This window comes from Nansenia antarctica, assembly GCF_963989245.1.
Source record: "Nansenia antarctica genome assembly, chromosome: 4".
NCBI classification, from domain to species: domain Eukaryota; kingdom Metazoa; phylum Chordata; class Actinopteri; order Argentiniformes; family Microstomatidae; genus Nansenia; species Nansenia antarctica.
Window position 1 is genome coordinate 51,591,187 of NC_137689.1, and position 13,308 is coordinate 51,604,494.

A 13,308-nucleotide genomic window follows, 5' to 3' on the forward strand; every position below is an offset into this window, starting at 1 on the left:
ATTGAGAAATAATTCAAGTCTTTCCAGGAAGGGAGGGAGGGAGAGAGGAATAGAGGGAGGAAGGTATGGAGAGAGAGAGAGAGAGAGAGAGAGAGAGAGAGAGAGAGAGAGAGAGAGAGAGAGAGAGACAGCCTGTATTACCACTTATATATAGTGTTGCTGTTGACTGAGATGCATTGATGTAGTCTACTGTGTATTAGAATTGATTATTGAGACTGGAGAGTGTGTGTGTGTGTGTGTGTGTGTGTGTGTGTGTTTGTGTGTTTGTGTGTGTACTCTCTCCCTAGTCTCTCCCTCCCCCGGCTCATTGGCAGAGTGCATCAGACCTGGCTGTATATCACACATCTCAACTTAAGGAAATGGACTCTCAACACAAGCACTGCAGGGGAGAAAAACACTGCCCATAAATCATAGAACACCAACAAATAACCCCTATCATATCCTCCCTCGTGATGCCAACATTTGTTGTTTTTTGAGTTTCAGTTCAAAATTAAAAAAACTCTATTGGAAATTCCAGATATGTCTTAGAATTTAGAAAAAAATGCATACGTTTAATTTCCGGGTCACACCTGTTGAACATTTTCAACCTTCAGTAGTGACTGTAATGTTTCATGGGGTACACTGAGTACCCAACTGACCTGTACACCTCAGCTATGTGGGCACAGGGTTTATCCCTCCCCTGAGGGCCGTGAGTTAGTGTAGGAGAGATGGTGGAGAAGGGGGGAGAGAGAGGAGGCAAACTTAAGCCTGAGAAATCACAGCATGGCTGAAGCAATCACCGTACTGCAATTACCGAGACTAGTTTCAGCTCAAACGAGACGTGAAGACTATACCCCCCCATCCACCCACCCCCGCCTCCTCTCATTCCCCTCCCTGTCTTAGTAGTTACTTCTAGTTACTGGATCACATTTAGGCACAAACCCAAAGCCATGTGCTGTTTCCGCACACTCTTTTCGCTACTCTATAACACTGGATTTTTAATCCGAAACAGGTATGTCTTTCCTTAGCACCCTTCCCCCCAAATCAAGTCCTAGCGGAACTAAATTAAGCCCTAGAGAAAATTCCAGATAGGCCACGCTTAGGGTCAATTTAGTCTGGCCACAACCGAGGGCAAGGTGAAGCATAGCCTACACATAGAATTCAAATGTTCTATCTTTTTACCCCTATCCAATACTCTCAGATCTATTGAAGTGACCAGAAGGAGTTATGGTATATTGTAGGGGGCTAGGTCATCGATGTGGGACTCCTGAGGGTTCCTGTCTTCTCTCCTTGACCTCTGACCTTCGGCCTATCTAACAGATGCCCCCTCTGTCTGACTAGCATGTCTGTGCTGGGAGGAGCAGCCGCCAAGGCATGTCCAGTACATAATGACACACAGATCCATGAGTATAAATAGCGCAGTAGCATAATGATATGGAGCTATAGATAGTAGTGTCTCAGGCCCACTGGAGTCGGATCGGCGTGCCACTTCGGGACAAGCCGTGCTCAGATAGATGATGCATGATTTACACTTCATCTGTATGATTACTTTATACGCTGGGCTGGCTGTTTCTCATGTGAATGCTAAACCTACAGCAAATTGTTATTTTTTCCTTCTATCTTTTCTCCATTTATTTATGAGGTTGGGATGTCAATTGGATGAAGCAAAACTTCAGGTTTTCTCCTTTTGGAAACCTGGTTCGACCACTCAGGCACAGTCACATAATCAGATATCAGCTAATATAGCTAATGATCCCCTTTCTATTCAGAATGGCTCTTACTTTGATATCTCCTAGACTAGTAGGTACAGTACTTGGGTTTCCGTGTGTGTGTGTGTGTGTGTGTGTGTGTGTGTGTGTGTGTGTGTGTGTGTTTGTGCGTGCGTTCGCATTTGCGTGTAAAGGTGGCTGACTGAAACTACTACTGTTGTTGACTGCCTTCGAATATTTTGTGAAGGCCAAACCAAAGGGCGCAGCACTTCAGGAGGTGGTTTGTGGGTAGCACCAGGAGGAGCAACATCCTCTCTGAGCCCCATATTGTGGGAGTTTGACCCAACTTAGGCACGCTGGGGTTACATTAAAATTCAAAACGTAGGATACCAACCATGCCAACATTCAATGGTGAACTTCACTGCCTGCATTTAACATTTAGCTATGCGGTGTGGATGTCAAGGGGATAGAGCAAAACACACGTGTGTGCACGCACCGCGGTACACACGCACACACTCACACAATCACACACACACACACACACACACACACACAGGCACAAACAAGCACGCACGCACACACACACACACACACACACACATACGCAAACACACAGACACACACACACACAAACACCCACACACACACACACACACACACATAATAATCAAATTGGATCACAGGATTTCATATTTGTCAAGGAATTTAAAGTGAAGAGACAGAATGTTATTCATTGGTTGGCACCTACAGTAAGCTACAATATTCATCACCTAGCACGCATACACACCCAGGTGTTCCCGAAGTGTTTTCAGAGAGGAGGTCAACAGTGGTGAACATAGCTTAGTAATCTAGATAGAGGACGGTTGCGTGTTTGTACAGAGATTGTTCAGAGAGTCTCAGACACAGGGGACATGAAACAACACTCACAAGCAATTATGAAAAGATAGTTCTATTTAAATGGAAATTGGGGGAGCTAGACAAAGCTCCTGGAGTATTCTATCGTAACACAGAGAGATAGAGATAGAGAGCAGACGCTTAGCTTGGGAAAATGAGTTCTTAGAGAGGAGTAGGGTTTGGTTTTCAAGGATTCGATACTCATTTTTTTCTTCACCTTTCTCCATCTCTCTCTCTCTTGACCGCCCCCCCCCCCTCCATCTTTCTCCCTCCTTCCTGATTCCTGAGAGACTGTATAGATCCTCTGATCCTCTCAGTATATCTGATTTCCTCTTTGTCTGCTCCACAGTCAACTCCCTTTGTTCAGAGAGAAGCAGAGTGGAGTAGTTCTGTTTCTGCTGATGGTGGGTTGGTGTGAAGACCATAGGGAGAGAGAGAGAGAGAGTGTGTGTGTGTGTGTGTGTGTGTGTGTGTGTGTGTGTGTGTGTGTGTGTGTGTGTGTGTGTGTGTGTGTGTGTGTGTGTGTGTGTGTGTGCATGTGTGCGTGTTTGTTTGTGTGTGTGGGCGTGTGTGTGTGTTTGTGCGTGTGTGCTTTTGTGTTGTGCGTGTGTGCTTGTGTGTGTGTGTTGGCATGTGTGTGTGTGTGTGTGTTGTGTGCATGTGTGTGTGTGTGTGTGTGTTTGTAAGGCTGAGAGAAAGAAGAGAGAGAGAGAGAGAGAGAGAGAGAGAGAGAGAGAGAGAGAGAGAGAGAGAGAGGATGGAATAGGAGGATGGGACAGGGGTGATGGATGTCCAGGATGAGTCATGGACTACCTCCCTGCCTCTCCCTTCGCTCCTTCATCACTCTCCCCTCTCCCCTCAACCCAGCTGTACTGCATTAGCCTAATTCCCTGTGAATGAAAATTCTCAAATGTACCCCAGCATGCTTTGCCGGGACCCTTGACCTCATTACCCAGGGGTGTGCAGAGGTGCTCACACGTGGCGGTCAGGTGTTGTTGGATTTGCCCTCTCTAGAGTGGTCAGAAAACATCAGAAAAATCCCTAGGTAAAACACTACCTTAGAAGAGAAACAGTCAGGATTACTGGTGACAGTTTGAGAGCAGACTGAGGTTAGTACGGCGGTTGTTTTCATCCTCTACAGACAGGTGCTGGCTGGGTGGCTCTGAGTGAAATTGCTTGCTCTTTTAAGAGCCTCAATTGTTTTCCTGCTCCTCACGAGGATGTGCTCCACATTGCAATGCCTCCAAAATACTTTGGCGGCTCTCAACTTTGTTTGTCGAGTTGTCTCGTCGTGAGGCTTTTTCATTCCTTCGTTCCCTCGTTTACTAGATCATGGAGTGTTTGTGTTTTTCCTCATTGGACATAAAGAGAAGATGGAAACCCCTTTAAGTGGTTACATGCATTATATGTCCCACCTCACTGTTATTTGTCTACCTTGTCTCTCTAATGATTGGTTACCTATCCCACCCTGACTGTGTCTTGTCGGTCTGATTGGCTGTTCCAGGTGGAGTTGTCGGACAGCACCTCCCACACCATCACAGACGCGTACGCGGGGAAGGAGTATATCATCCAAGTGGCGGCCAAGGACACGGAAATCGGAACCTGGAGCGACTGGAGCGTCGCGGTCCACGCCACGCCTTGGATGGAGGAGCCCAAACAGATCACGTCCACCACTGAGGCTGAGGTCATCATTGGTAGGTCACTGAGAATGAAGTCATGATTGGTAGGTCACTGAGGATGAGGTCATCATTGGTAGGTCACTGAGGATGAGGTCATCATTGGTAGGTCACTGAGGATGAGGTCATCATTGGTAGGTCACTGAGGATGAGGTCATCATTGGTAGGTCACTGAGGATGAGTTCATCATTGGTAGGTCACTGAGGATGAGGTCATCATTGGTAGGTCACTGAGGATGAGGTCATCATTGGTAGGTCACTGAGGATGAGGTCATCATTGGTAGGTCACTGAGGATGAGTTCATCATTGGTAGGTCACTGAGGTCATCATCGGTAGGTCACTGAGGTCATCATTGGTAGGTCACTGAGGATGAGGTCATCATTGGTAGGTCACTGAGGTCATCATCGGTAGGTCACTGAGGTCATCATTGGTAGGTGTCTGAGGTCATCATTGGTGGGTCACTGAGGTCATCATTGGTAGGTCACTGAGGATGAGGTCATCATTGGTAGGTCACTGAGGTCATCATTGGTAGGTCACTGAGGATGAGTTCATCATTGGTAGGTCACTGAGGATGAGGTCATCATTGGTAGGTCACTGAGGATGAGGTCATCATTGGTAGGTCACTGAGGATGAGGTCATCATTGGTAGGTCACTGAGGTCATCATCGGTAGGTCACTGAGGTCATCATTGGTAGGTGTCTGAGGTCATCATTGATCATTGGTAGGTCACTGTGGCCTCCACCCTTCCTTGCAGGGCCAATGGCAAAGTCACCACAAAATAAATACAAAATCCAAATCAAATTAATAGTTAGTATAGTTAACAATCACTGTGTCCCGGTCACAGTGTCCCTATAGTCCAGTTGTTGATACTGCCGTGAGTTCTGATAGAGATGTGGAGCCACAGCTAAGGATCATACCTCCCCCTGCTGGAGCTTATCTGAACTACAGCTAGTCCCTCACATACAGTACACTAATATTATGCCCTAAAATAGGCACACACACACACACACACACACACACACACACACACACACACCCACAGCTCATACATATCTTATGCACCAGAGAGTCAGTAAAAGGAGAGCAATCATATCCTAACTACACACACCATGCTATTGTTTGCATGAATATGCTCACACAGTTTTTCTCTAACTCTGGCTATTGTGATTCTTCTCATGTCTGTCCTCCTAGCTATTTCCCCCTCTGTCTCTCCTCCCTCTATCCTAGTCTATATACATTTATTGATGGATTTCTTCTCCTCAGCAACTACCCACCAAATCACATAAGACATGAAGGGCCATATGAAATTGGTGCGCTCTGTGCTTTATAAATAGCATTGACAGCTTGATGACTGTTATTAGAAGTTAGATCTGGTGACCGCCGCACGACTCCTTCTTATCCAGTAGACGGTATTGAGTTTCTTTCTGCTTAGACCAGACCACTCCATGGATTTGATTCAGGCTATACTTAGTGAAGGAGGGGTATCAAACAGTCAGCACTGTCTCAGTCTACTCTACTTCAGTTACGCAGGCGTAAGTGTTCACACAATCACGTCACGTCTGCAACACCGGGGTCTTAAGAATAATCAAATGTAAAAGTCATCCATCTGAGTAGTCAGTCCTCCCCTTATCCGAACAATATTTCTGCATATTTTATTTTGTTCATTTGAGAGCAAAATGTTTCACTGCTAGGGGAGGTCTTCCGTTTGATTGGGGGAATCGTTTTTCTCTCAAGTCATTTCACACTTCGCTACCTCACAAAAATAACACCATAACACAGGCCTACACACATTATTAATTGTCAGAAAAAACGAATGATTCCTACATGCATTTGCATGGTTATAAACTTTGCACCCCGGATAGAAGAAGCGAATGTGCTGACATTCAATAGTTATGTTTGATTTATATTCAGAGTAGTGACAATCCAGTGTGATGTTATTATATTTGGCCCTCCTATGAGTGTATTATATGGACTATCTGCCATCTGTAATACAGCAACACAGCATGCTCTCCCCTCGTTATCTTTCGACAGGCAGAATTTTATACCTTCAAACACACACGCGCACACACACACACACACTCACACACACACACACACACACACACACACACACACACACACACACACACACACACACACACACACACACAATAATGGATCTTGCCCTACCAAGACTAACAGTATTGATGTGTTAACAGGGGAAATGTGAAGCAGGACATATAGACTGCACTCTACTGCGTGTGTATTAGCAGAGACCAATATAAATGAGTATTTTATACAGTTTATTGTAGAACCGTGCATAACAAGTACATTATTGATTTGACTTGCAGATTAGAATTGATTTTTGCATTCATATTTGCACTCAGTCCAGCTTTGCAGCTTTATGATGAGCTGTTTTGAATGTTAATAGATATTGGCAGCATTCAGATGTGTTTTAGTTTAGGTAGCTTGGATATATTTTATCAAGCTCTGCTGTACTCTGGCATGTTTTGATGTGAGAAGATGATTTAGCTCGCTTACTTGTTCACTGTTCTAAGTGGTATTGTCTTGTGTTTTTCTTGATTGCATCAATATTTATGGTATGTCTTCTATGGTTTGCATAAAGGAAGCAAAGACCATTTTCTTTAACATGACTCATGAAGATCGTTCAATGCATCCATCAATCAATGTCTTGGCATCTATTGCTGTGTTCTGCTGCATGCTAATTGGATCTCATCTGATTGTGTCTTCCCCAGAGACCACCCCATCCCCGGCCCCTCCCTCAGCAGAGCCCCAGTATGCCGTGTCTGGCAACGGCTGCTCGCCCCTGCTCTGGTCCTCCCACCTGCTCCTAGGGGCTCTGCTGCTGGTCATCATGTGGTGAGTAGCTACAGTCACAACCATATTAAACTACAGTCACTACCATAAGTTGCTATTATACAACAGATAGATCCGGTCCATTGTCTCTGTTGGTCAGTTTGCATTCCAGCCGTGCCAATATCGATGATATACGCACGGCTAAATGGAATGTTGACACATCTTTTCATATTAATCCGCGTTTGTATATATTACCGTTAACGAAGTTACATTCTTACCGTTGCTTAGCAACCAATAAACAACTGTTCAGAGGAAGAATAGACTTACAATAAAACATAGTTCCATTAAAATACATTAATTAAAAGTTTGTCTTGTCTTTCTTTTGTGAAATATTGATAGATAGGGGGTTTAAAGGCACGACGCCTCCACGATATACCATGGCTTCTCGTTCCATAACGCTTAATTGGTCACCACCATAACGAGTTACAGTCACAACTGTAAAACAAGCTAGGGTCACTACTGTAACAAGCTAGAGTCACCACCATAATAAGCTACACTCACACCCGAAGCGAGATACAGCTTTGGACTGTGCATCAAAGATAACCTCTCATTACAGCAAGTTTTTTTAACCTTTATTCAAAACAAGAAGCCCCACTGAGGTCTAAGATCTATTTTTTCAAGGGAGATTTAGCCAAGAAAGTAGCTCCAGTACAAACACAACAACACATACAGAGCCGGAGGAGGAGGAGAGAGGAGACTCCAGCGTTGGACAAACCGCACGATTCCACAGAGACTGAGCAGAGTTGATTGGCTGATCTATAGGAGACTATATAATCAAAGATCTTGCCTTAAGGCAATTTCATGCTTCTAAAGAAGAAACATATATCTTCTCCCTCATGCATATATACATATACTGTCTTGTTTATTTTCAGTTGAAAAATCTGTCGTTCCGTCTTAAAGCTTGAGTTTCTGCAGGCTTTACCATACTTACCTGACTGGATTTCAGGAGCTGCACATTGAAAGGCTGGATTGGATATCAGGGAACCTTTTTTCACTACTTGCCTCTCTTATCTGGTTCCACCAGATTTGACACTGCTAGTGTTAGACCAGCAGTTTGTGAGATAATTCTTTTTTTTTTATGCCCAGTGCCTCAGTACTGCCAGTCATTTTCATTCAACGGCTCATTGACTCACTCATTTCTAAGGCATTCAGATCATCCCAACATGACCATATTTGTGCATATAACATAACAGCCTTTTCCTTCATTATGAAAAAATGCCTCTGCAGAAACATCATCAAATTGTCCCATTTTAGAAACAGGATGGAATGCAATATCAGATATTGCAATTATGTGTTTGTCAATTACAGGAACATCAACTGTGTATCCCCATCTGTCTCCCTATGGAACATTGAAATGTCAGGTTGTTAACGATGTCTCGCTGCATCATAACACACTGGTGTCTGTCTGGCCTGCTTCATACTGGTGGTAGCATCACCACTTAGTTTGAAACCAGCCAGGAGCGGGTTGCTTAAAAGCTTTCAACATATCACCCCCCACAGAAGCAAGAGAGTAACAGTTGTGAGGCTTTTTTTTTTTCGGTTGATCTTTCTTGCATGAAAGAGCAACATTTACTAAATGAAGCTTTTTGCTGTTCTATGAGTGGTCTGGGCTTGCGTTGTCAAGGAAAATAAAGTACCTTGTTAGCTGCAACGTTTGGAGAAACGTACCCAAATGTGTTAAGAAACATTGTTTCCTATTGTTGTTTCTGCCATTAACCAGTTTGATCTCTCTCTCTTTCTCTTGCAGATGTATATGTTTCATTCCTGTGGAAGAAATTGAGGAGTCTTCTATTTCTATTTTGCACATGTTAATTGATATTGTGCATTGATAATTTAATTCAAGTTTCTCTCAAGTAAAGTAGACAAAAAGAGGAGTCAAAGTTTTAAAAATAAAATTCTTCAAAAGAAAAAAGAAAATATCAACAACTCCCAGCAAGAGGAACTACATGCCTACGCAGAGGCAGGAGATTGACTCCAGGGAAGCTAAAGGATTGGGGACACGAGACTGATAAGACATTTTGCGAGGCAGCACAAGGAAGAATTTCATTTCTCATCTTTTATTTTGTTTAATTGACTTTTCTTTTTTAAGAAACCCCCTTTTTATCCATCCAGTGATTTTTTCAGACACTTGTACAATATCCCCATTGTCATTATTTGCAGTGACATACAGCTAACTCATCATGCCAAAGACTTGTCTTGGAAAAATGTTCCCACAATCCTTTGTTTCCTGCCTGTGCTTGTGCAGAAGGGATGGAACCCAAAACTCTAGGAACCTACACCCGACATCAATACAAAAACCTGAGGACTAACACTTTGGAGAAATCAATTATAGTTCTGACCCATCCTTTTTGGTTTGCTTGTTTGTTTGTTTTTTTACGTTCTGCATTCAGTGATCACAATGAGGGTTGAGCTGTAAAAACACAGTGGATTTGAGAGCAATTCTTTTCCATCATCTTGGTTGGACCTTCTATTGCTGAAATAGAGCTTTGTCAGGCAGTCTCCCATGAATAAGCTCTGTGCTGAAACATGAGTTTGCTTTCCAATTCCATTGCCTTTGAAAATGTGTTTTTGCAGTTTGCGTTTTTAATAGCCAATATCACAAGTTAATATTATGTTATTCAAGGAATATTGTTGTGCTTTATGTATTTGTTTATTATTGAAGAAAAATACACATATAGGATCTTAGTTTTTTTTTTCAGACATTCATAATTGCTTAATTTTCCTTGATCATATTTTGTAAACTATGATATGTATCTTTAACATGAACAAAGTTTATTATTTAATAATGTATGTATTAGCTTTAGATTCTCGTAACCTGTATCTGGGTTCTTTTTATAGATGTATATACAATAAGAGGTTGTTCATTAAATGTGACCATTTCACAATGATTAGGAGCTTTTAGTCATTTATTTCTGTTTGACCCTTTCATTTATTAATTAATTCAGCACATCAGACAATTCCAACAAGTTGATAGTATTAGTTCACATACACTGTATATCACATGCATATCATATCCATCCCAAATGGTGGTCTACAGGTTTGACTGTCTACTATGTTTATAATAACTACCAAGCACCCCTCTAATCCATAATAGCATAATTCACTCAGTGTGTAATTGATTCCTATGCAAATCAGAGACCCCATAAAAACAAAGAAATTAATTCCAAAATCACATGAACTATTATCCTTGCACTCAGATGGACTCAATTCAACTTATTGAGTAACTTGTTACATATATATTTTTTAAATCCGCTATTAAATATATATTAAAGTCCAGTTGTAACACAGTAATGTACAATCACAGTTCAGTAATACTTACTGAAGGCACTGTTTAGATTACCTGGAGGCACACACCCACAACACACACACACACACACACACACACACACACACACACACACACCAAGTCACCCACAGCGCAATGAATCCACAACATTCTGGCTGGTCTCTTGGGTGCGTCACTGCCCACCTCCAAGCTCTCCACACACAGACACAATAATTGGGCAGAACTCACCGATTGGCCAGGAGCAGGCTGCCACATTGGGCCCTGTCCCCTGTGAGTGTGGTGTTTCGCCATGTGGAGGTATAGGCTGCAACGGGTCGTCGGCTCAGCATGGACCGTCTCGTTGGCCTGACATCTCGTACTGAGCCTGTTGTGTTGGTGTTATAGTTGTCTGTCACCGTTCAAGCCTGGGCGGCTGCATGTGTTGTTGAGGTGAAGAACGCATCTCCTGGTTGGATGGTTCTGGCTATAGGGAGTGAAGGGAACTCTGGCTGGTTCCTCCTGGTTGGGCTGGTGAGAGGGACTGCTCTAGCTTTTGGATCCCCTTTTAAATGAGATGCCTCTTGGCCAATGAGTTCTATCACACCAGTATATCCTATTAGTCAATCAGCTATGCATCTATGCTTGCTCACACATAATTAATTGACAAAAGGGGGGGGTTAACACTGCACATAAACAGAATACTCTATGTTCCCCCTATGACAGTCCTCGTAATACTGTATTGTCATTCCGGTATCTACATTGTATCTCACTGTTAACGACAACAGTGCAGGTAACAGGTAACAGTGATGTTTGATATTTGCTATGTTCATATCAAAAGTTCCTCCTCTGTTATTTCCACTCACAAAGATAGTGGAAGGTGTTTCTGGAGTGAAGAGTTGAAATCCATTGTGTAGCCGTCTGCTCTCTCTCTCTCTCTCTCTCTCTCTCTCTCTCTCTCTCTCTCTCTCTCTCTCTCTCTCTCTCTCTCTCTCTCTCTCTAGCAATGCTGTCTTTTCCTCTCCAACTGTCCGTTACAGTATAGCCAGGAGACCTGGCCCTTATTAGACCAGAAAAGCGAAGTCTGTAAAAGATCAATGCTTCAGGACACACAGACACACTCTCAGGACACACAGACACACTCTCAGGTCTCACACAGACACACTCTCAGGTCTCACACAGGACACACAGACACACTCTCAGGTCTCACACAGACACACTCTCAGGTCTCACACAGACACACTCTCAGGTCTCACACAGATCAATGCTTCAGGACACACAGACACACTCTCAGGACACACAGACACACTCTCAGGTCTCACACAGAATCACCTACAGGAGTATTGGAATGGCACATTTACCCAGCAGAGTCACAAGAGGGGAGGAGAGGAGGAGAAGAGGGCAGGAATTGTTAGTTACAGTTCAGATACATTTTCATTTGGCTGAGGTGGCTGATGGATTGGTCTGTCATGATTTTGGATGATGCGGTGTGTCTGCCATTTTGCAAAGGTACATTAGAATGTACGACTTCAGTGCTGTGAGAACCCAATGCTGTCCTGACTGTTAGGCCAATAACACTTTTGGGTAAATCTTGAGCAGTAAGTAAGAAACAGTATATACTGATATAAGATAAGATATATACAGAATTATCTGGCAAGAGGGTTGAAAAGAGGTTCAGTTCTAACGAGGTTGTTGAAGTATAGTGTGTAGGCTATATGCTGTAGCATAGTAGACATGGGAAGAAAACATAAACAGGTCTAAAAGTAAAGCTACAAATAAGATCAATTTTGTGTGTGCACATCTTAAGCACTAATTGAGTAATGTGTCTGACATTATAAAGCTATCTCATCTCTTTTCTATCTCTTGACTATTCTCCTTTCAGGTGTTAGTACATGTTAGTCTTTTCTCAACTATAATAGTGATCTGTAAGCCAGATTTACTAACATGTTAGTCAATACTTATTTGTAATGCACAGTACTATAACACCTTATGTGTGATTAAACCATGGGTGTAGTGTTTTGTGCTGTTGTGCTCCTCTCAAAGAAATGTTGTTATCATATATATATATATATATATATATATATATATCCTTTATTTAACCAGGAAGATTCTCATTGAGATTAAAAATCTCTTTTACAAGAGCGTCCTGGCCAAGACAGACAGCAGCACAATTAACAGGGTTGCATGAAAAAAAACATCTAACTATTTACAATGAAAATAAAGAATAAATTACAGAATCAAAAATATCAAAAAATATTCATCAATGTTCGTCTCAAGTCATCAACATCAGGGATCAAACAGGGGCAATATGAGTCAGCCAAAACAGGCAGATGTGCCTGCCTCCAAGTTTAAATGCATCTAGTGAGACCAGCTCCTGAAGATTCAGGTCATTTTGCAACTGATTCCAAGCAGAGGGAGCAGCATACTTGAACACCCTTTTTTCCAAATCAGACTTTAGGGACAGATAGTAGGAGTATGTCCTGGGAGTGAAGACAGTATCTTCCTATACTTTTCTGAAGGAAGTAGATCCGTAGGTACAGTAAGATGGAAGCAGACCAAGAACAGCCTTATAAATAAAAAAAATAGGCCAATGGTTAAGTCTACAGGTGGACAAGGCAGACCAAGAACAGCCTTATAAATAAAAAATAGGCCAATGGTTAAGTCTACAGGTGGACAAGGCAGACCATCCAACACAAGCATACAAAGAGCAATGGTGAGTAAGGGCTTTAAAATGTGTATAAACCTCAGTGCTCCATGGTAGATAGTATCCAGCGAGTGTACGCATTACGAAGATGCATGCATGTATATAACATCGCCATAGTCCAGCACAGACATAAAGGTGGCAGCAACAAGTCTCCTTTTGGTCGAAGGAAAAGCAAGTCTTGTTTCTAAAATAAAAACCCAATTTTCACACCCAGTTTTTTCACCAATTGC

At 42.6% G+C, this 13,308-nt stretch overlaps 1 protein-coding gene across 2 annotated transcripts in view; it reads left to right on the forward strand.

Annotated features, from left to right (window-relative positions):
- The window catches only part of cntfr (ciliary neurotrophic factor receptor), a 138,136-nt gene extending 128,145 nt beyond the window's left edge, over positions 1-9,991 (forward strand). For both annotated transcript variants that reach the window (XM_080530264.1, XM_080530265.1), the window contains exons 7-9: positions 4,087-4,276; positions 6,992-7,115; positions 8,860-9,991. In XM_080530264.1, coding sequence (XP_080386390.1) covers positions 4,087-4,276; positions 6,992-7,115; position 8,860 — 315 coding nt within the window. In that variant the 3' untranslated portion in view covers positions 8,861-9,991. The remainder of the gene's footprint in view (positions 1-4,086; positions 4,277-6,991; positions 7,116-8,859) is intronic.
- Positions 9,992-13,308: the final 3,317 nt, after the last annotated feature.